Source organism: Pieris napi, chromosome 17 (genome assembly GCF_905475465.1).
Source record: "Pieris napi chromosome 17, ilPieNapi1.2, whole genome shotgun sequence".
NCBI lineage: Eukaryota > Metazoa > Arthropoda > Insecta > Lepidoptera > Pieridae > Pieris > Pieris napi.
The window spans coordinates 3226306-3252343 of NC_062250.1; the positions used below are offsets into that span (position 1 = coordinate 3226306).

At 33.1% G+C, this 26038-nt stretch overlaps 1 protein-coding gene across 3 annotated transcripts in view; it reads left to right on the forward strand.

Annotated features, from left to right (window-relative positions):
* Window positions 1-713: 713 nt before the first annotated feature.
* LOC125057709 (protein scalloped) overlaps window positions 714-26038 on the forward strand; it is an 88239-nt gene continuing 62914 nt past the window's right edge. Inside the window, exons 1-2 of one of the 3 annotated variants that reach the window (XM_047661535.1) lie at window positions 714-937; window positions 15057-15133. In XM_047661535.1, coding sequence (XP_047517491.1) covers window positions 15100-15133 — 34 coding nt within the window. In that variant the 5' untranslated portion in view covers window positions 714-937; window positions 15057-15099. The remainder of the gene's footprint in view (window positions 938-15056; window positions 15134-26038) is intronic. The other 2 variants (XM_047661537.1, XM_047661536.1) reach the window with 2 other exon arrangements.

Here is a 26038-nt window from a genome sequence, read left to right on the forward strand (position 1 = left end):
CCGCTAGGTGGCACTGCATGATCAATCTGTAGCATTTAGCAATGTTAGACATTTTCTATAATCTATATTATAGTAGACAGCTCGCTGTGTTTCGTAACAAAGATGGCGGCAAGCGGCAGCTACGCAGGTATATTTTATCAGTGTGTGCGTGTATACGTACACTCAATTTCACGTTTGACCACTCTAAACACGCACACACCCTAATATTACCGGGTGTTTGCGGGACGAGGGGAGGAACGTCCGTGAAGTTCTGTCAGCATATGCGCAAACGAGGTGCGCATTCGTCGCGTGCGTTGTCGGGATTCTTTGTGCCATTCTTCGCATACCAATAAGAGTATATTCTTTTAAAATACTCCTAAATTGACATCTAATCAAAATTCGCCCCTTCACCTCATCTTCCAACACCATAATAGGTAAGTGAAAAGTACTTTTTATCGCTTTTTCATACAAATAACTGGAGATTTTAGTGATTTTTATTCGGGAATGTCAACAATGCGATCGCGATCCTGCAATATTTTACATAGTTGTCGTGTTTGCTTGAGTTTGACTTCCGGTCGTTGGGGTGTCGGCATTTCGCGATGTAAACATTATCTAGTTTTAGGCATCAAATATTTGGGAAAGCTCTATAGGGCATGAAGTGTGCCCAAGGTGTTTTTGTGTTGTTAATTTTGCTCGAGTGCTTGCTGAGATGGCGCAATTTTCGAAAGACGCGGTATGGTTCGACCGCGATCCACTTCAGTCGCGTTGGTGGCTTTATGTGATTTGACGTATTCCGTGCGCGGTGATGACACTTGTGAGGTTAATTTATGAAATGTCAAACGTTTTAGATGTAATTCGTGAGTGTAATTAACTGCAAACGAATGCAAGTGAAATATATATTGATGCAGTGAATCATTAAGTGATATGGACTGTTATTATTCAAGATTTTATTCAAGGCGTGAGTATTTATCCAAGTTAGCGAAAACAAACAAACAAAATTCCTGAAGTTCCACGAATATTTTTCGGTTTTTACCGCGCGATGTATCTAACTGTGTTTATAGTCACAGTTGATCGATAATAATAATTTTTAATTAATCACAAAAATCCTACAAATAATTAAAGGTGATTTGGCAGTATTTAAAAAGTATTTTATTTAGTTTTTTTTTTGCTGTATCATCAAATTCTATAAATTCTGTTGAGTGAAATTAAATAAGCAAGTATAAAATCTAGATAAAATTATTTACTTATTTTTTTATTTACTTCCGCCACTTGAAGTACTTATTCTAATTTATATCGTATTTAAACTATTACTAATATATTTTTAATCGGTTATGTAAGTAACATTAAATTATAAATAAAATATATTGTCTATACAAAATAAACAATTAAATTTACATATTAATATGTTCTTAAAACCATATTTTCAATATATTTTAGATATCCAATTTAGCTAATATTTATAACGGGTATTTATATTTTTTTATTCTTGATTTTAATACGTTTAGTTTCATGTGTTTTAGGCTTTTGTAATATAATGGCGTCGGATTACTTATATCGAAATCTAGACAAATTTTACTTTATAGTATACCACATACTTAAAAGCATAGCTCATATATTTCCGTTTATGCGACATATATAAATACTTTTAATAATAAAATTAAAATTTAATATTCAGAAGGGTTTTAGCGGGAAACTATGTATCTTTAGTATACTTACGTACCTATCCGTCGGACTCACGAATGACTGCCAAGAGTTATTTTGGTGAATATGGTTGATGTTTTTATTGGGCGTCGCGACGCTCAAGACTCGAGTCAAGCAATAAGACGTGTAAACTGCTGACACTCCATGCCTTCTAATGGATGATCTAAAACGATTTATCACGGTGAAGAGAAAATTGAGTGTAATCAAACTTTATTGCTTCTAGACGCACCTAAACATCTTCTCTGTTTTATTTGAAATTATGTTACGGTGTTTTTTTTGAAGTGAAACTTCTTTAGGCGCATTAGGGTAAATTTTTACGAAAACGTCACTAAGATGTGCAGCGTTTATGTCGAAGAAAAGGGAGAGAGCGATTGATTCCGATTGAGATAGATTGAGAAGGGCGAATTACCTTATAGAAATTATATTTTTAAAATTAAAATTTCGTTAAGAGAATTTATGAAATATTAGTATTTTATATTTTATGCATAATAATTTATTTAAATCTCAAATGACGAATTGTAAATTATTATTGCCACTATTGAAGAAACTTAATTTATTATTTGTATTAATTTTCGACACTTCATATTTTAATCACAATTAAATTCCTAACAAATTTTCCTTTTTCCCTCCCTCTAAGTCTCGGAAATCTAAAGTTTTAGATTTGTATAAATATGAACAATACTTAAAATTATTTTGCCAAAGAAGTTTCACTTCTGACATGTGTACTTTGTAACAAAAATATTAAAAAATACTTTTAATGCAAATGAGGTTGGTACCATTAACGGATTTAACCGAACTAATTGCAGCTTAATAATTGATTATTAATAGATTAAAGAGTTCCCCATATTCAATAAAGCTACCTGCTAGTAATGACATTCCCAGAAAGTCCCTAATCTTAATGTGAAGTTCCCAGCCACGCACCAAACACATTAAGGGTCCCGTAAAATTGCAACATTCGGTTCAATTATGTAAGGATTAATAATAATACCGTAAAATGCATAGGAGACTAACGATTTTCATTTTAAACTGCAATTTTTTCATATCGTTTAACCGGTATTATGAATACGTAATCGTTTCTTGATCTTCGTTTAGTCTTAAGAATTTATTTTTATTCGAGGCATTGATAATACGGAAGGCATAAATTCTTGAAAGGCCGGCAACGCACTTGCGAGCCTTCTGATAGTGTGAGTGTCCATGGGCGGCGGTATCACTTAACATCATGTGAGCCTCCTGCCCGTTTGCCTCCTATTACATAAAAAAATGCATACATTACGGTGTGCGATTAGACAATTGCGCAATCTTTAATGCCTAAAAAATCGAAATGACAAATGATAATAATTACTTAGATTTTTTCTATTAATTATTATTTAGTTATTAAATTTCATTAAAGGTCTTTAATTAATTAATACTTGCCATACACCGACAGTGTTTTTGTAGCAATAAATCTATTTACGTAAGTATTATCTGTGCTATATATAAAAAAATATGCCTAATAAAATACTGGAATATTTTCCATACACAAGCCACTTTCTTTCATTAAATACTAAGAGACTAGTCTGGAATCATGATGCCGCGTCTGTCCAGTAGCCTCGCTCTATTCTCGGATTACTATTTGTGGATTATTCCCGCGTTGAAACTGCCGTTGTTCATATATTAGTTAGAAGAACCTTTTGGTCTAAGATCCCGCTATACAACGACCTTCACCGAGATGCTTATTTAATGAAACTTATTATATATATAATTTAATATGTCAATAAATATAATCTATATGGGTTGCCTAGCAAATTTCAGTCCAGAGTATGTTTAATTAATTTAAAAAAAAAATATTTTTTTAAACATTTCACCGGTATGATTATTAGATAAATTCTATACCAATCGAAAGTATGAAGCCCATAGAATATGCAAACGTTAGGTTGTTTTTAATCAATTAATTATTTATGTGTATATTTTTTATGTGACACTAAAGTATATATACATCTTTAGTATAAAAGAAGGTTATAGTGATACATATATAATACTACCCTGATTAAAAATATTGATTGAAAAAAGTTCAAAAAATTTACTACATGCAAATTATAAAAAAATTTTTTTTTTTAATATTACTATTAATAGACAACCCATATGGATTATATTTATTGACATATTAAATTAAATATAAAATAAGTTTCATTAAATAAGCATCTCGGTGAAGGTCGTTGTATAGCGGGATCTTATACTATTTAGTTATATACAATTGATTACAAAAGTTTCTTAACTAACAAACAATGAAACCAAACATATATTTTTATAGAAACATCCTTTAGTCAATTTGTTATGGTATTTTTAGACTCAATCGAAACAATATTAACACATCTTTGACGACTCATTGGTCTAGAGGTTAGTACCCCTGACTGCGAATCCATGGGTCCCGGGTTCGATCCCCGGCTGAGACGAACATCGATGTGATGAGCATTTGGTGTTGTGCTTAGGTCTTGGGTGTTTAAATATGTATTTATATGTCTATCTATCTATAATATGTATGTATATCCGTTGCCTAGTATCCATAACACAAGCTTCACCAGCTTAGCATGGGACTAGGTCAATTGATGTGAATTGTCTTTAAAAAAAAAAATTAATTCAGTTTTTATTCACCTTCTACATGTTTTGTTGTTCCCACAGTAGTGTAAGCTAGCTCCTATTTCATCGCTCCTTGGTGATAGTGAAACGGTCGGTTTTCTTATATATTCATAATTTTGATTACAATAAATAACTGCTTTAACATGTGATGAGGAGCATCGTGTTATGGTTGCAGGTTGCAAACGTTTTGTTAACAAACCCTTGGCGATTTAAAAGAGTGACGGACAGTTTATCGCCAGTTCTTCTCGTCCGTTCTACGCCAGAACTGGCAGTAAATGAAAATTTAAATGATTTTTTTACTGACTCATAAGTGTACTTTAAGTTATATGAATAAATCATTTTTATAATATCAAAATAACATAAATAATTTAAAAAATGAAATTTACCTCAGATATCGATGTAATCGGTTTTCAGTGATTATTACATATTAATATAGTGAAAGCATTTTCAATAATATTCTAAAGATTTATTTACTTTTTTTAATTATTATTATGTACATTGGAGATTATTTTACTTATTTATTTATAGCATACATGCCAAACAATATAATAATATGAAGACTAACTTACATACAACATTAAGCTACTAACAATTTTTTCTACTTAAATAATAATAACTTACTGTCACTCTTCCTAAACCTGTCACAAGTATATCCAGTTCTGGTGTAGAACTGAGAAAACGGTTAAGCAGAATCGGTGAGTGCTGGGGGAGGACAGTTGAGTTCCACTCAGACAGCAGGGCATGCTTATGGGATCTTTGTTAACTAGAAATACATATATCTAAATATACATTTACATATAAGTCAGCCTTTTGCTATCTTTTCTCGGTATTCGATTGCACGTGTTAAAATCGCTTGTTATTAATGTATGTTTTTCATTCTTAAATTCGATCCATAACAAAATATTGAAGGAAACTACTTAGAGGTATGTTTAGTAATCAATTTATTACTGTTTATGTATAATAATATGTAATATAGACAGCTAAACTATAGTTTTCATACTTGAAATTATAGATTATCTGATGGATACTCACATTGCCAAAAGGCTCGCAAGTTCGCTGTTCTCGCTCTGCCCTGCGATTATAAACAATAAACTACAAGCTCCCACCTTTTCAGAATGCCAAATCATAAAATGACTGCTTTACGACTGATTTGAGAGCGACCGCCGATGCGAAAACCGCTGTGTGAGTTCGAAAAGTGAGTTACAGAATCGCAGGGCTGTTCTTGAAGGACCCTAAGTCGAATACTTCAGTGGGCAGTTAGTTCCACATAGTGGTGGTGCCTTTTATGACTGTTCCGTCGCTTTGTTTGCTCCGTCATATGATAGAAGATGTAAAAAAATGTTTAATAAAAGTCGCCTTAACAATTAAGATGCTGGCGGTAATCTTCATATTTTTTGAAGTGAAACTTCTTTAGGCGCATGAGGTTACTACAAAGTACACATGTCAGAAGTGAAACTTCTTCGCAAACTAATTTTTAAGTCTTGTTCATATTTATACAAAAAACTTTAGATTTCCGAGACTTAGAGGGAGGGAAAAAGGAAGATGTATCAGGAATTTAATTAATTTAATTGTCATTAAAATATTAAAAGTGTCGAAAATTAATACAAATTTAGTATATTTTTTTTATTATTTATTTCTTCTATAATAAAAACACGTGGCATTTTAATTTAAAATTTTGCATCAAATATTAAGATATTTCATAAATTCTCTTTACGAAATTTTAATTTTAAAAATATAATTTCTATAAGGTTATTCGCCCTTCCTTCAATCTCTCCCTTTTCTTCGACAAAATCTAATCCAGGGCGCCACCCAAACACATACAAAAAAAATCATTCAAATCGGTCCAGCCGTTTAAGAGCAGTTCGTTCACACGTACAGTAGAATTATATATATAAAGCCGCGTGTCGTTATACCAGAGACTCATATGTTTAAACCATTAGTTAAAACCTTTTGAAACAAAGGTTGAAGAGAATTTAGTAAAAATGTTCACAATTGAGTTAACATTGCAACTTCAGGTACAATATAGAGCCGGGTTCACTTGATAAACTATCGTTATAGTTGGAATTGTTCTTTGCGATTTAATTAAACTTTTTATTTGGTTTTATTTTTGCCCTGGCCTTTGTCCGTTCTGTAAACCAGCCTTTTGTCTTGTGCAGTCAATTTCTAACTTCCATTGTTGAATACGCCTTTCCACGATTTTCGTTTCTGACAGACTTTTAAAGTTTTGCCTGTGATTGATTTGGTGAGTGTTTCAGGTTGTAATGGAAAAAGCTTATATTTCTTTATGGTAATTAATAATGAATATATAAAAACAGTACATGTTTCTTTACCGGAAGGTGAATATACCCTTAACGATACTGCTCTAATAGGCATGATATTTGCAGTTAAAAAATAAATCAGTGGTGCTACAACCTCTTTTGCTCTGTGCCTCAGATTTCTGAATCTCTTTCTGAATAGGCAAGTAGGTGATCAGCCTCCAGTGCCTGACACACGTCGACTTTTTTGGGTCTAAGACATGTCGGTTTCCTCACGATACTTTCCTTCACCGTTCGAGCTAATGTTAAAAGCGCACATAGAAAGAAAGTCCACTGGTGCACAACCGGGGATCGAACCTCAGGTATGAGAGTCGCACGCTGAAGCCACTAGGCCAACACAAGCAGTTAGTATATTTAATAATGCTCCCAAAAGTCAAAAGTGTAACACAACTATGTTAATATGGTCATATAAATGTTATTAATGTATTTAAATTATAATATTCATTATAGAAAATTCCACCGATCAATTTGCATTGATTATCTTAATTTTGCTTTGTGTGTAGAATGTTGAATCCTTATAATGCAATACAAATTCTGAGATAATCACATAAAATTACCCTGAATAATTCATATACTATTCATCTTTATGGTGTCATCATAAGCATATTATCGAACTTTAAATATATAAGGTTACGTGAAGTATTATTTATCTAATGTATGTAAGATAAATGTATTATTTATATTTTAATATATATATATAATCTGCGTTCCTTGTGCGTATAGGTAGGTAATAATAACTTATAAAAATGTAATTAAATCTATGTCTAATTAATTATAGTCGATAAAAAGTCAACGATTGTAATTAAATTATTATTAAAAATAGTATTAAAGCATAAACGTATAAAATTAAATAGCTATTGAATGTTTTGTCCTTATCCCTTTTGACTCACTTTGCAAATGAATAAACGTGACAAAAGAGTCTCAAATTTTTTAAGAATAAAATCCTTGACACTAAAAGATTATTTTGTCATAAAAATCTATGCTAAACCACAATCTTTCCAAACTATAGGGATATTAGGAGTTAGGTCTATATTTATATAGAGTAATGGTGTCTCTGTGGTTAAGAATGATTGGGATAGTGCGTTCGGATAGCAGCTCTAATTTTTATTATATGCGCGTATACACAAGTCGATATCGTGTGTCAGAACGGTGAAACAATTTGTCCATAAACACGACAGTGACGTCGGTCAATAAGAGTTTCAGTTTGATTTTTTTATAGACCAGTGGGAAAACTCACAGGAGGCTCACCTGATGTTTAGTGATACCGCTACCCATGGAAACTTACATTGCCAGAAGACTTGCAAGTGAATTGGTACTCTTTTCTCGAAGGACCATAACTCCAATTGGTTCGGAAATACTTCAGTGGTGTCACAACGCTCAGTTGTGGAACGAATTATTACTATTAATGTATTAAATGTAAATTATATCACTGATAGGGTTATATTGATTTTCACGTCTCCGCCCATACCTGTCCTGCCACTGTGGCTTTTGATAATAGGCACGAATTTCGTAATTTCAAATTAAATCCAACCCCGACAAAGTGCCGACAATTTCGTTAACAACCTAATAACATACTCGACATGAATTATGTATTTATTACCTCGTTACGTCTTGAAAACGAAGTGTAATTCTGATAATTAACACATTAAAAGTTGATAATAATTATTCAGAATTACACATATATACACGTATATTCATTCGGTAATTGTTAACAATACAGTGTAAACTCTTTAAGAATTGAAACTGTGCGAAAATATAAATGTTTTCAAAGGAGGTCTAAAAGATTATTTGCAATCAGTAATGTTTCCAACGCCCTAGAGAGACTAATATTATATAATTTTAGAATTAAGTACCTACTGTATCTCATTGTAAGCGAACTAGTATTAAGTTCTTATGAGTAATAAAGTTCTTTAAACCTAAATAACGGTTTTCTAGGGACCGAGCATTTTTATTCGTTATAGAGAGTTTTCGTAATGGGGTGGGAAGAATTAATGTATGGGTATTGGGTTAAACCAAATAAATTTAACTCATTTTAACGTTATAAAGAGTTTGTTGGTTACACTGTATTTACGGGTTATGTTAGTTGAAAACGCTATGATTACTGGCTGTATAAATGTATGGTAGATAAATTTTATAAGTTATCTATATTAGTGACGTTAAAAATAAATAAATCAGTGGCGCTACAACCTCTTTGGGTCTGGGCCTCAGATTTCTGAATCTGTTTCATTATCATTTTTCAATCTAATAGGCAAGTGATCGGCCTCCTGTGCCTGACACACGCCGTCGATTTTTTGGGTCTAAGACATGTCGGCTTCCTCACGATGTTTTTCTTCACCGTTCGAGCGAATGTTAAATGCGCTCATTGAAAGAAAGTCCATTGGTGCACAGCTGGGGATCTAACCTTCGACCTGAAGTGAGATTTTTACCTGAACCGAGGATTTAAGAACATATTTAAAAATACCTTAAGCAACAAGTCACACAAACCATAGCTGGAGTATTTTTGTGTTATTCTAATTTGATATAAAAACACTAAAATCTATTCACCTACTACTACGCCATTGAAGGCATAACCTTCTGTAAACAGAATGTTTGACTTATTAAATGCAATTAAGTAGGCGATAATTTATTATAGTAATCCCGATAAATCGTTATTTTATTATCGGCCCTTTTGATTTACATCTGTGGGAGCTGGAGTGTTTTAGCCTCAATTCTCAATCCAGAAGATTGATGTTCCTTTGCTCCCGGCTCGAGCGCGGCTGTCGCGCGATAAATTAAACGCAACTCATATTAAAGCTGAATAATGAAAGTGTGCATCCCATTCCATCCTATATAGATAATCTGTGAGAGAAAAGGATGTGAATAGTTGAGAAAGGACGTCTTTTTTATTATGCTACGACGAAGGTAACCGTTATACGTCTCTTAATGACGGCCTAAGCGATCTCTCACGGGATATTCTAAACTCTTTGTTTTAAAATCTCATAGTTGGTGACGAAAAGTTAAAGAATTAAGTTAAATTACCGTATTAAATTGTCATTTAAATTAATTTTTTTAGGCATTTGCTACATTGTGTGCGACTTAAGCCTTTGAGGTTTCATTAAATCTTTCCATAAACCGACTACTAGTTACTACTAATTAAACCGAAAAGATCGATGTAAATCATTGACTGTAATGTTATGTCTAGTATTTACTTCAAAGTAGTACATATTAAAGTGTTAATATTTCAGTGCAATATTATTCCTAAGCTTATACAAGACAACCATGAAAATTCAATAAAAATATAACTAACTTATTTAGGTTACGCATTATATGTAGCAACAAGTATGCACTGCGATCCAACGAGATTGCTTGTCCGGCCATGGCGTACCTATCTGCAATCGGTAAATGGTTAAAGTCTCGATATGCGAAGTATTCAACGTGGAATGTCACCGTCACCGTACTGGTACTTATGCACTCGGACGCACTGAATTTTTTCTTATCGCCAATGCATTTTCTGCAAGTTTTCAATGCGAACGACATGCTCCATAGTGACGTGCGCGTTTAAATCTGTAATGAAAATATATTATTCTATAACAAAAGTAATGAAATAACGAATGCTCTGAGGTTTACATTTAGAATGAAAGACGAAACAGTGACGTTTTTTATTATAACTGTTGTTGAACAATCATAACCTAACTTACTAACTTAATTAAAACTTACAGGTCACCTTAAAGGACCTTATAGCAAACCAAATTATCGGTTGAATATCAATCTAAAATGCAAACTGTAGTGAAAATGAAAGGCAAAACAGTAGCGTTTCGTTTTAGTATGATTCTTGTTGATTAATTATAATCCAAACCTACTAACCTGTTTACAACTTAAAGGACACCAGATATAAAATTATAGATTTCGGATGAAATGCTTCTAATGATTATAGAACATACAAGATTTATTTAAAAGTATTGTAGTAGTAAATTTTTCTTAATATCATTATGATTGGCATCTTAACGTCGATGAAGATTTTTTATTCTCTAATTCAGTACATTATTAAGCCCGTGGCAATCCTGTCATCCATCACAGACAGTGCAATCGTTCCGCTGTCAGTTCTATTCCGGGACGTTCAGTTTTCGCTAATGATTCTTCGTCGTCCTCAGATCAAATGTTTATACGTTTATTGTAAATGTTTTCGCGTTCAATACTAAATTTAGTTTGAACTACAGAAGCTAGGCTAATTTCTGTAGCGTCTGTGTCATTTTCTCTATTTACCTGCTTTGATAGCTTTTTATTAATTTCTACCTACCTTACTTTTACTATAACTCTTTGACTAGAATTATAAATACCATTATGTTAGTATTACTATTAAACGGTTAGTTCAACATTTTTGTAAATACCCTTTAATTTTTCTTATCAAAAGTTAGAAATCATTTATTCATATAGGTAACACAATGTACACTTATGAACGTCAAAAAAGAAAGATACATTAAATGCTTCTAATTTTACATTTACTGCCAGTTCTCAAATCAAGGGAATATAAAGGAAGAGAAGAACTGGAAATAAACTCACCGCAGTCTTTTTAATCGCCAAGGTTTTTTTTCACAACGTTTGTAAGGAGCTGCAACTATTACACCATGTTCCACATGACATCTTCAGTAATAAATAATAATAAAATAAATTAAAAACAAAGATTTGTCCTCTATCTGCAGGAGGCATGATGAAATAGGAGCACGCACTTACATCCTCGTGGGAACAACACGCAAATACATATCATCGATCTATTTGATGTTCACCTGCCAAAACTGGCACACCAACTCCTACAGATTTTACTTCAGTAATTGTATAATAATGTAGTAATATTTCAGTATTGTAATAGAATAAAACATATTCATTGTAATTATTAGCTCGGGCACATCACTAGTTTGTCCTGCGGCACAAGTTAAACGTTGCAACAGTCTCTGTTTATGAGTTAACAAATAAAAGCGTAAATGCCGGATCGCGTTCCGTGTGAGAGAGTTTATAATTTATTTGCGTCGCAGTTTTCTGGCGACGATTTTCCCACAGGGGCGGTGTCTCAAACGAACCGCGCCCGCCCTTTATGTGGTTTTTTGTGGCGGCACAAAATACTCCGGTGGAAAACATTCAGTGATAACTGGTAACAATCGCTGCCGACGGATGCCCCTGCCATTCCTCGAATACCTTTCGTTGGATCTCGGCTCATGCTTTTTCATCTAGCACCGCCTCGCAACAAAACCTATATTTCGTGGAGCTTCCAATTATAATTAATACTTTGTTCTTATTCTCAGAATAAACGAGTTTAGGAAATATTTAAGGAAATCTATTATGTTTTAATACTTTATTGTTTAAGTCAATTCACTTCAATACATGTAGCGTTTTTATTAACGTTCTATTGTTTCTTGATCGCTCCGCTTAAGATTTGATACAGTGATAAGTTTAAAAGTAAAATGTTACGTAAGGGGCGATGTTGTCGATGTATTCCATCTAAGAAGCGTCTGATTCCTTATCATCTATCTTTCGATCTTAAGAGGCAAAGAATTTATTTGTACAATTTCACCGACTCGTGGGTGAACCATTATTCAAATAACTAAACTTCGATTAGTTCTACATATTTTGGTTTTGGTATGCGGGATTTATTTTGTCTCTCTGGATTTGATATAACCTTCACTACCAAGTACATGACTTTCAAAACACTGTTTTAACTAATAAATGGATAACCCGGTCAGTATTTTTCCTTTCGTATATAATATAAAAAGTTGAAGAAGTATTTTTATATACATTTGTCGCGATTCTGAAAAAAGCTGCTATTTTTACATAAACACAAACCAGCGGTTATCAAATGTCATACACATATTATTCAGTAAAATAAAATAAAAACTAACGTGCTCATTTGTCTCTTCTTGTCATAGTATTAAGATTAGTGCTTCAACCAAAACCGTCTATAAAAAAATACGGTATCGTCATAAAGAAAACACTGCCTGTACTGATCTGTAGAAAAGTGGCATTAGTCATATGACATTTGACATTCGGTACTTTTTCAAAGCATTAGAACCATTCATCTAGTTGCGAAATTGTAAATCTCACGGTAGATGTATCACTGTTCTAGTTAAACGATAATAAATCGTATGCTTAGCGGCGCGGTGACTTGTGTACATAATTAACAATAGTGGTATTATACGCGATTTCCAAATGCATTGCAGATAGTTTGTCATGAGCAAATTGCTATTTATGACAATCCGTTCTTAAACCCGGATTATACACGCAATGCGTGCGTGGATTTTCATCCAATTTTAGAAGAATAGTCTAGAATAAATTATCAGTAAACTACAATATGAAAAATAAATAACAATAAAGCGTCTTGAATACAAATTTTAATGTAAAGGCATATTCTATAACTTGTCAAGTGCATCAGTGCATAGGGCAGATATCATATGCTACTAATAATTCATATAAACAACTGAACGAATTAAAACAATTTTCTTTTCTCAAGTTTAGTCGATATAAAGTCGTAGTAGTCGATTAAACAATCACTTTCGTATGCATACGCTTTCGACAAATGGCATATTCAATAGAACTAATTTGAGTGTACGACCAACCAGGCTCCAAAAGATAAACCACTCCTTATATGGAAATTGTATTCGTTTTTAAAACAAACTCCCAAGCGAAATTAGAGAATTATCACTAAATAAATTCAAAGCCCTCGTTAAACAAAATTAATCAACAAAGCTTTTTATAAATTTGAGGACTACTTAAATGATCCTAATCCTTGGGATTGATTTGCTCCAGTTCAAACAATTTGTATTGCAATACTTGGCGATTAAAAAGAGTGGCGGAAAGTTTCTTGCCAGTTCTTCTTACCCGCTCTACGCCCTTGACTTGCGAACTGGTAGTAAATGTAAATTTACGATTAATTTAACTTGACGATTCAAAAGTGTACTTGGTTACCCACTTGAATAAAGATATTTTGAGTTTGAGTTAACGCTAGACTCCAAATCTAACCCGTTCAAGTATTACGGAACTAATTTTTTTGTCCTTTTCTAAAACGTTACGATACTTTATGGCGCGTTACACTTTAATAATCTCCAAAAATTGCGTGACGTAATACTTGAACTTGAACGCTCCCTTATTCAAGTAACCGAAAGGTCTAAAGCCAAGTACAAACTATAGGTAGAGTCGTAATTTCGCGCAGCAAAAATACCTCGTACAACATTGTTTCCGTAGTGATAAATAATCCATTGCTATTTAGCTAACAATCGAGCTTCGATGGGCATTTGGTCAGATTCCGAGGCAGGCAGCCGTGGCAGCCACGTGTGCTCGCATGCCTTGGGCTGAATATGCAACCCTTGCTTGAATTTTGGCCCCTATTCGGAATATTCCATGCACATCGGTTTATGTTGCCGAGCAATGTATCGGTCGAATGAAATGTCCGATCAAATATCTCCAGTCTACCTTTTATTCATTGAGTGATATGGATTTCTGGGTTTAGGCTTAGTAGTTTTTAAACAGGTATAAATATTTGTTTTAATTTATTAACAATTATTACTAGGTAGTTATAGCAACACTAGCGGACCCGACATGTCTTAAATACAAATTTTTTTAACAAAAAAGTTGTTGTGTGAGTTAATTTTTATCCTTGATAAGTTCAAAGTCAAGAATTAGCGCTAAGACTATAACACTATGACTGTCATATAAAACGTATTGTGTGTATATGTCGCCTGTATATGTCATACTTTGTCTTACAAAGTCTCGTTATTGAATATCTAATTATCTAAACAATAATTACAATTTCAAAATGACTGTTAATTATATTTTGTTGATTATAAAAGTATTATTCATCATAATATTACAATAACATTTTAAATAGTACTAAAATACCGATTTACAAGAACTAAAGTTTTATAATCTCTTTATCAAAAACATGAAAGACATATTTTCGTACTTTCGTACGATTTTTTCTTATTGAAGTGAAACTTCTTTAGGCGCATGAGGGTAATTTTTTTACGGAACGTCACGATTGAGACCGATTGAGAGAGAGTGAGAAGGGCGAATTACATTATAGAAATTCTATTTTTAAAATTAAAATTTCGTAAAGAGAATTTATGAAATATTTTATGCAAAATAATTTATTGAAATCTCAAATGACGAATTGTAAATTAAAATGCCACGTGGTTTTATTATCGAAGAAATTTAGTTTATTATTTGTATTAATTTTCGACACTTTTAATATTTTAATGACAATTAAATTCATTAAATTCCTAACATATCTTCCTTTTTCCCTCCCTCTAAGTCTCGGAAATCTAAAGTTTTAGATTTGTATAAATATGAACAAGAGTTAAAAATTAGTTTGCCAAAGAAGTTCCACTTCTGACATGTGTACTTTGTACGCACGCACTTTTATATTATTCCTTATGGGAGCGCGTATGCAACGAAGTGTTAAACAAATATATATTATTTCAGGTAAGTGACAAATGGAAAGTTTAACACGGTGATCGATACACTCATGATGCACCCAGCGGGATACTACGCTAACCTTGGTAAGAATACCAAATTATTTATTGAAAACCGAAAAACCATGGCAAACAAAAACGCCGTCTGAATATGTATTATGAATTTCAATTATTGCAAGATTTGATAATAGTGATGTTTTTTTTTGGTTGCCGTACGGCGTATATAAAAATTACAACTTTAAATGTATACTAAACTTGCCATTGCCATGTCTAGTAATATATTATAACTATGGGTGAGTCTGTGGATACGTACGTGTGTGAGAGTACATCATATCGAGACCTATACATATATACATAGTAATAAAAATAAAATTTAACATTTGCTCAAACGGTGAAGGAAAACATCGTGAGGAAACCGACATGTCTTAGACCCAAAAAGTCGACGGCATGTGTCAGGCACTGGAGGCTGATCACCTACTTGCCTATTAGATTTAAAAAAATGATCATGAAACAGATTCAGAAATGTGAGGCCAAGACCTAAACAGGTTGTAGCGCCACTGATTTATTTATTATTTATTTAATAAATATAAAAAATGAGTAAATAGAAAAATTCAAGTTCGCTGGTTTGAAGTTTACCACCTGGTAAACTTGCTGCCAGTATTACATGCCAGGCGAACTATAGACATTTCGACGAATATTCCACATATATCAAAATAGTTACGGGAGATACGGGGAGAATAAAATCCGGCTTATTTCTTTTTAATTTTGTTTATTTAATTATAATATTCATTAATTACTATACTGTACATAACACATAAAAATTTACATATAAAAAGTTAATTATATAATATACTGTACATTTATATTCACTTATCTTAGTTTAATTTGGTTCATTATTTAATTTTATATTTATTTAAATTCTTGGAATTATTTTCGATATTGCTACACAATACTGGGAAATCACAGGCTAATACTGTTCTCACTAAATGCCTGGGATACATGTTTGTTTAACATACATACAACAGAAGTTATATAACAATAAATAATAAAATAATATTGGATAGGATGAAATATTCATACATAAGAGATTTTTCTTCTATCTTCAATTGTTTTTGCCACCAGCCATCAAAAGCCTTGGTTAAGTGGTTAACGCACACGATATAGTCGGTTATATTTATGTTATCATGACGATGGTTACAACCCACAACAGATGAAAGAAATATAATGTTATAATATACAAAGTATTATATAGCCTGCAATCATACAGCGTCACGGTTATCAAGCATTTTTTTTATCTAATCATTTAGCAAAAGTCTAGTCAGAAGGATGTATGACGTCACATTGATATAATAATTATAGTTAAGACGTAAACAATAATGATATGTCAATTTTATAAATTACCTTCAAACGTGCATTTTGTGTTGCAAGAAGTGCGACCTACTTTTGTCGCTTCTTGAGGGCTAGGATAGCTTGCATGTAAGAATTAAATATTTATTTTTAAAAAAGTAGCGGGCCTATATCGGATGGGACGGATATTTACTATGCCTATGAAACTCAGTGAAAATACAGCATCCTTATTATAAAAAAAGTGTGCGTGTACTTATGGTTGCGCGTAGAAAGTTATACTTCTTTGGCATTATTAAAAATAGTTTTTGATTGCATGCAAATAATTAATTACAATTTAATAATCAAAGACTGGAAAAGGAGTCATTATAGTCAATAAAGTTCAGTGTACATTTGAAAATTTAAATAATAAATATTTATTATTATTCTCTTACATTAAGTGTAACATAAATTCTATTATTATTCGAATGTTGTTTTTAAATTATGTCCAATGCCGTAGCATCTTCCGTGTGCAACTTCATTCTGTTAATTTTGTGTCACGGTGCGCGGGCATTGTAAAATTTCACTCTCATCAATTTTTCATAACTCGCCTAAAGAAGTATAACTTCAAAAATATTGTTATGTTCTTGTATTAATATTTGTTTTGATCGGAAGTCTTTTACTTGTTACAAGTTTAGTTTTTATGAATATAACTCAACTTAGCCTCGAACAATATGTATTTGACAAAGTGTTAGTAATATTGAGGCCAAAGTTTATAATGCCCTCATCTCTACTAATGTACTAAGGTAAAATAACAAACGTTTGTTCACAACATAAATAAAAGTATATATATGTCACCGTAAAATTGTAAAAACCGTTAGATTGCTATTTGCTTTACTATCTCGCGAGATTGTAAACTGTCGAAAGATTGTCAACTCAACATACTGCTTGCAATTTAACGTATTATTATTCGGTAGTTATATGAAATTGTTGGGAAGTAAAATTAATCTGTAATTGACCAAAGAAGTTTGAATGATAACTAAGTTAGTGTAGTACAATCTACCGAATACCGATAACCGATAACCGATAGATTACAATCTAACGGTTTTTACAATTTTACGTTAACATATACACTAACATTAGTGTACATATATATATAGTATATATCGTACATTACCAATCGGCAACGATGCACCGGTTTACAGGGCAAGGTGAAAAATTCGATAAGGAGATAATAAAAAAATATCAATATTGAAATTTCGTTAGCTTCACGTTCAGTATTCATATAATGGTAAACGTCTAAAATCAACAGATTGGTGAGTATAATTGACTATAAGAACATTTATTAAACCTTATAAAAGCTATAGATTGGAAGGAACTGGGACATTTAAGCCGTGTCAGACTTTCACTTCTTAATTAACCGACAAGTCCCTGGGAAACGGGTCCTTGCTGTATAATTTACCTTGTATATATTATAATTTAACTTCCTATTGTAATAACGTATTTTTGATCCATATTAATTATCCATAAGTTTGGTTTCCTCTTTTCTTATTTAGAAAACGTGCCTTGACGTCAAGGCAGAATACAAAATACCATCCATATCACCTCGACGTCCACATTTCACACCTGAGCTTTTCTTAAGGCAGTTTCGCGCCACCACTATGTGGAACCAGCTGCCCACTGAAGTATTTCCGAATCAATTCGACATAGGGTCCTTTAAGATAAGAGCGTACCAACTATTGAAAGGCCGGCAACGCACTTGCGCTATCTGGCAATGTGAGTGTCCATGTCCATTTAACATCAGTTGAGCCTCCTGCCCGTTTGCCTCCTATTATTATTATTAATCCATTATTTCTGTCCAAGTAATTGTATATCTTATGTAGTTTTGCATTTGCGCTCAACTTATCCAAAAAAAAAATCTGACAGTGGTCTGGAAGAGATCACTCAAAAGCGATAAGGGCAAGTAAGTAAGCATCCTATTATTTAATTATTTAAACTGTACTGTATTACTTCAACGAAGTGTGATTAAAGTGGTGTCGATTGAATTTGTTAGGGAAATTCGCGCTGACTATGTTACAAATGGGTAGCAATTTGTGTACATTTGCGAGGGTTTAATTTATGGAGATCCGATTGATTGGCCAATTAACAACCACTAGTGCTCAGATCTTAGCTCACACACTGGTTTAGTACATTTATTTTGGTTTATGGGATTTCTTTTTATAAATCGTCTCTGCACTGAGACGTCTTTTAACATTACAAACCCAACTTAAGACTAATTAGTAATTTAAGACCTAATTTACTAATTAGTCTTAAGTCTTAAAAATTGTTACAATTTTACTTAAAGTACCACTATAGTTACTACTATTCTGTGGAAACTGTCAAACTGTCTTGTAACTAACTCCACAGAGTTGTGGGATTTTTTAGAAAAATCATTAAATCAGTTTCATGTAAAGTTGTACAACAAATTGAAATAAATTTAGTCACTTACTGTCGGGTTGTATCTTTGGGATATTCCATCACAAGCTTGGTTTTATCAACTGGTTACAATTAATGTTTACTTTTATAAGTGATATAACTTTTATTTATTTAACAAAATGTAAACATATACTTCACATATATAGCAATACATATAGAAAAAAACAACACAACGGTCAACAGTAATAGATTAAAATATTTACTGACATGAAGCAAACCACTTATAAATATAAATGTCTGTTAATCTATGCAGTTCGTTAATTTTTTTCATACATTGGGTCATTGCTGATTATTTTCATGTGTCCTTTGTTCTTAACAGTGTCCCACTGTATATATGTATATGTTTTAATGGCATTTTCTTCCAATAGTTTTCTCTATTATATATGTATTTATGGACTTCTTGCTTACCTTATCAAATTTTTTTTCTCACCGTGGTTGCCCTGCTTTTCATATAAGTATCAATTGTATTATATTTCTGTGTAAGTGTTAATAAATAAATAAAATTATTTGTGCGTAATTCTGCGATGTCTTACCGCATCAGAATGTCAAAATTTGTTTCCCAGACTATTCGAACACGTACCGTTAAACGATCATTTCTATTCAAATACTTTTGGTTGTTCTGCTAAATTATGAGCGTGAGTGAATTAAGTGGAATATGTCGTGTTTTGAGTTCTTCTTGTTTGAAACTTATAAATGCTAATTGAGGTTTTTAATGTTTATTGTATGAATATCTGTTTATTAGTTATTGTTATAAATTCCAGATATTGATGGTATCTGAAAGAGCGAACTAAATTCTAAGTCTATATCAGAAATTCTACCGTTGGATATTATGATGCGAATTACGAAATGAACTTTTCAAATAAACCTAATGAACGTTAATGAAAACTCGGAAAGTGCAACAGATGCAAGTGCTACGCTTCAACTTCGGACGCCTCTATCAAACCCGACGTGACATAATACCGCACGCCACGCCCCCTGCCTCTCGCTCTAACGCGCAGCGAGTGAGCGGGACAGCCTACATAAAGCCTCCATCAACTGTTTCTAAGAAATGCCAACTGTTATTATCCGTGGATTGTTCTCGGCTTTTGCCTCATGAATGAATACGGGCGCCTGCAGGTGCGCACCCCGAAGCAATTTGGCAATTACCCTCTTCTCAATTTGAAGCACGCCACTTGATTCGGTGGCTCCAATCTCGGCGGGAAGTTGCAGTTTAAAAATTGCCTGAATTAGCATATTCGCGTGTTCGTCCAGATGAGCGATCACCCATCAATCAATCCCTTTGGCACTAGTGCATGCGATAATTTCGGCTTGCATATAAAAAGACTCATTGCTTTGCCAACGATTGAATAATCAATTTAATATCACGCTTGATCAAGTTTACAAATGATGTATCAATTCTGTATATACGCGATTAACCCCTTTGCTAGGTCAAATAAGGAATTAAATTGAGGCAAATTAATTCTTAACGGAGTGTTTCCAGCGGCGAGCATTTAAGAGTTCGATTCACAACCAAATATTAGAACTTGCAACAAAATTCACTTTAGTGATATTAGTATTAATCGTGGTAGTTTTTTTGTTTTGTTTGGATTAACTATATTGTAATCTTAAAATACAATTAAAGTTTTTATGCAAACAATCAATGGCAAGCCCTCCATAAATTGTCATTTCAATTGCTTTTTGGATATGTGACAACAAATTCGTGTTATTGTAAGCAAGCTCTCTTGGCACGATTTTCAACTCACCGATGCTCATAAATTCTCTGCTTTAACATCAATTCAATACACTTCAGTGAATCATTAAGTGGATTTACGTTTTATTACTCTGCTGTCATATAAAAATTACTGCATTTATTTTTGGGTCTCGCGACGTTTACATTAATAATCTAAAATATTTGTAACCAGACGAAAGACGGTACACATTTCATCGGTATTTTTAGACGCAAACTACTGTTATAAAAACAAATTTGCGGGAAAAACCCAAGATAGATAGAGACATCAAGACATTCACAAAACCGCTTGAACTATAACTCAAAATCCAAAACATTTTGAACGGGACTTAGCGCTATCTACTTTCTGAATAAACTCTAAATAAACCAAATGTCTAGTCAAACGCAGTGATATAATTTCAAACAATGATCAGAGAAAGTAATAAGATTATCAAGTATATATTTAGTGTTAGGAGCGTTGGCTATGATTGGCGCCGTTTCGGCAGAGAAGTGGTTGAACCGGTTCCCGGCTTCGACTTTACAGTAGCCTTAACGACTTGCCCACAATAAAATTATACCTTGTTGTGCCTTTATAACGTGTTTGTTTCACGTCTTTCACCTTTTACTAACCGTTCTACTTCTACTTGACATTTTAATTTTATAGCTAATGCTGATTATTAAACGCTAACAAAACATGGCGAATTGATCAACACGTGCAGATTTTTATTTCCTTATTCACAGTCGTTTAAATGCAAATATTCGTTTTGTTTTGAGGTATCAAATGATAGTCATATTTTGTTTCAAGGTATCTAATTCTACAGAGAAATCCGTGTATAATAGAACCCGTTTATTTCCAATCTTTATAAATGTTAATAATACACAGTTTTTTTCATGTTACTCATATTAACTTCCTTCAATACGGGTCCTTCATTCCAATTTCTTCTGCACATGGCTTTCTTTCTCCTTTCGCTTCCTGCTACCGCTTCTATATTTTTTATTCACCCCTTTCAAAGGCGCTCTCTTCTCCTTCGCCTCCTTTCATATCCTTTTATTTGTGCATTTTGCTATATGCTCCGTACTCCGTATATACCGAAACGAAATATCAATCGTCATTACCTTTTTTCACTATCTGTAAAACTGATATATTTTGACAGGAATTAGATAAGATCAAGTCTAAGAAATTACACAAATACTATGTAACGTATTTCTAGGTCAACCAGTCGTTAACAATTTCTTTTGTTAATTAATGCATATGTCAATACTCCACGAGCCGGTTATGGATATGCACGAAGGAGTGCAATTAATTTTTGAATTGCAAATGTTGAATCCATTTAATTTTATGACAAACTAACAAGATTTTCTCTGCTAGTAGCAAAAAACATGTAATGATTCACCGTGATGCGATCGTTTCCATCCAATCGGAAAATTCCTGTAATCTTGCAAGACTTTCTTCAGCTATCGTGGTTTAGGTTCTAAACACGCGAACTCGGTATCAATACGCTATAATGTTACGCAACAAATACACGATTTGGCTTATTGACATAGGCGTAATTTGGTAAAGTACCGGCGCGTGCGATTCGTATCCAAACGTTACAGAACATTCTCAATGTATTATCAACAAGATAAGAACTGAGTGGAGGATGACATCACCGCTAAGACCCATGTCTCCATAAAGAAAGCGTTCAGTAGGTAATCTTTGTCTGATAAGATATTATTCAGCTAATTGACAATGCGCGTTTGTTAACATTGGTAAAAACTGATTGAGGAAGCGGCTGTGATTAGTTGAAAATTGCTTATTCGACCGTGAAATGTCGATAAAAGGTACAAAAATGAGATATCAATCCCGATCATCTTTGTGCAAGAGGTCTACTCAAGCAAAGTTGACTTGACACAGACAGGAGCATATCGGATTGAAACTCGAAATCTTAAACCGGTTCCCTTGGATTGTTTATCCCTTTCTATCTCAGGGGGGCGGGTATTAACTCTCCTTCTTCGTGAGTCACTGTTTTTACGTATCTACCGCGGCGCGGGCGACGGGCCGTTCTACGCACTTCAGGGTCACTCGTCCGACTTCGTCACGCTTCGACTTCAATGCGACAATACGTTAATGTTCAAATTAATTATAACTTTCCAATAATATGCATTTAACCTGTTAATAATTACTCATAAACAGACGTCTAATTAGTATTTTTTATTTATATAATTCCCCATAATTTGTCAATTATCCATGATTAAATTTTAAAGGCAGGTGCAATATGAATTATCCCCAAGTGGTGTACTTAAAGTGTTTTATTTGTCATCATCAATTTACTGCTTTTTAAGCGTTTATGTGCTACTTGGCATGTTCACGAATAAACAAAAACATTCACAGTACTTCGTGACTTTATTTTAAACATTTGCACCGTTTTGCGCACGTAATTCTCTTGTTTTTTTTGTTCACTGCACATCGCTTATGCCCGAGTTTTAACTGTTACAAAGTAAATAGAATTTGTGGTTGGTGAGATTTTTTGGTCTGTCTTCGAGTAATTTGTTTCTGTTGACGTAATGAATGGCCCCGTGCACCACTCGGAGGTGTAGAAAGAGAAAGGGAACTTATTCAAAAGTAGGTAATGTTTTTGCTGTTCGTGTTGTGTTGCGGCAACGGCGCGCATGATTCATCGACGCGTGGGCGAGCTTATTCTTGTTCTATTCGCACTATAACTTTTCTTTTTGTATCTATAAGCTTTAATTGTTTATGAGGATCATCATTAAATATCATAATTGATTTCAGACTAACATTTAAGCATGTCTCATCTTGTTCCACTCACATTGTTCCACCTACATGTCTTAGTTAGTCTAAAGAGAACCAAACAACTGTTCATTAAGATCTTTTCTTTTATCATATTATCAGAATGCGTCTTTCTATTTACTCTACCTGTTTTGAGTGAGGTGCAGACGTTTGTTTAAGCCTCGTATCACTCTATTCATCTTTATCAGTAATTTAACGGTCCATTTTGTTAGCCCTCTTATTTTTAACTGTTCTGTTGTCACAGACGCCACTTTTATGACATAACAAAAGATTGTAAACGTTCAGTTACCGCTTCAAAGAAATATTAAGTTGATTGTCGTTTTAGTTATATTATGTTTAACAATATAATTGTTCTATATTTAACAAAAGGTCACTTAAGGTTTTAGTTGAAATGCATCTCACAAATGAATTCATCACATTTTAGATTTAAGTTTTATTATATTTGTTATCTACCTTTTATAATTGTCGTTTAATAGTTTTTTCACCGTGTCTTGGTGACTTGTTTGCATGAGATGCCAGCTGTGAACAAATTTTCGTACTGACGTCAATATTTGTCTACACATAATAAGCCTGAAGTATCATAAAGGCATTTAGATTAGTGTACGATTCCGAGTCGAGACTTAAAAGAAAGTGAACTATTTTCATTATATGAGGTAATTTTGAAATAATATATTATTTGAGACTTTTTCTATAGCAAATTAGATCTGATGAAGTAGAAGCACTTACACATGATGCAGTGCATATATGAATAAAGGGTTTGTTTACAAGAATTATACAAACTTTATTTCAATAAATCAATGTTGGTCATCAATGTGTACTTTATACTATACTTTGGCTCGTTAACATTACCATATTTAAATTATACGACAGACAAACAATCACGTAACTATAAATAAAAATGAATCGCAAAAATGTTGTTAAACGCAAAACTCGGCTGAACCAATTCGAGTATTTTTTTTTTAAATTTATAATAGGAAAGTTTTTATGAAGATAAAAATTGGAAAAAGTTGGTTTTATTTAGTGTTTCCTTAGGGTTTTATACCGGAAAAGCGAACTGTCTTTATTTGGTAGCATAGCAAAATTTTCCATATGTTGATACGTAGCTACTAAAAACGTAGGTTAAGTAAAAAAATTATATTAAGGCGAATCAAGTCGGAGCTATTATGAAATATATTTAAATTCTAGTGAATTTTTTTACGCTTGAATAAGTCATACAGAAACATTATTATAATAAATAAATAAAGCCTTTATTCTGTGACCGTTACAAACAAATAACAGATTGGTAAGGAAAAAAAAAGGTAACTTTTATTTAAGCAATCACTTTTATGATCAGGTTGGCTCCGACATAGACGTCCCCTATTTTTGCCCATTCTGTTCTGTCCTGGGGTAGGCTGCTCCACTGCTGCTGCTATCCAGAAAACAAGTTACGATATGTTATAAAGATCAGTCCATATGCTCTTAATAAATAACGATTTAAACATCCTTGATATGATTGCACATAACAGTAGACACAGTGACAAGATAATCCTAATCCTTGGGATTGATTTGCTCCAGTTCAAACAATTTGTATGACAATACTTGGCGATTAAAAAGAGTGGCGGAAAGTTTCTTGCCAGTTCTTCTTCCCGCTCTACGCCCTTGACTTTCGAACTGGTAGTAAATGTAAATTTACAATTAATTTAACTTGACAATTCAAAAGTGTACTTGGTTACCCACTTGAATAAAGATATTTTGAGTTTTTTTTTGAGATACAAACTGTATCCAGAAGACGATAAGGAACACGTGAAGTCCAAAACAAAATCGTAAGAATAATAAAAGTACGGATGTGCAAATTATGTAGGGTACAGAACATTTAAAGGTCTTCTTAAGAGAATGGATTACAATGCCACCGCGAATATCAAAAAGCTCGACTGTGAGCGCGCACAATACATTTGCGACATGATCCATTACTCTCACAATAAAGGTCATATTAGTGATATTGAAAGTTGTTTGGGTAATTTATTAAAATATATATCATATGTTCACGACGTTTCTTACATTAGTTGTGTACTTAATTAATTTTACGGTAGTGAATTCACGATGTCGAGACGTATAAGCTAGTCGTGACTGAAATGTTAGCTTTTGAGAAATAATTTTAAGCAAGAAGAAATGTGTATGGACTTTTTGTCTGCTTTGATATATTAAAAACTTAGCGCATTACTCGAAATTGGACAAATATAGCCTTTTTAAATATGCAGACCCAATGTGTCAGGCATTGATATGGGTTAAGTGGTTTAAAGATATGTTAAACACTTATAAGTAAACAGAAATAAAGTTTCATTAAAAAATAACAGGGTTGGCACAATCTTTACAAGGTCTCAGGTTTTTGTATCTGAACCAGCTGCCTATTAGTATTTTTCGAACCAATTCGGTATTTCAACAAAAAAGAACGAACCACTTCTTAAATTCCCGGCAATGTACTTCCGATCCTTTTGGTAGTGTGAGTGTTCGTGGGTATCAGTACTACTTTTGTGACTCCCTTTTTTATATCCGAAGTGGAAATGCACAGATGGTCTCAAAGTTATGCCATTGAGGCCCGGGTAGAAAGCGAGAGCGGCCCCGAAGCGTATGTAACGCGGCTTTGTAGGAACTACTTTAGGTGGTTAGGTCACAGCACACATATCAACTCGGAAAGGGATCGTCACCGTATCGCCTTTCGCCC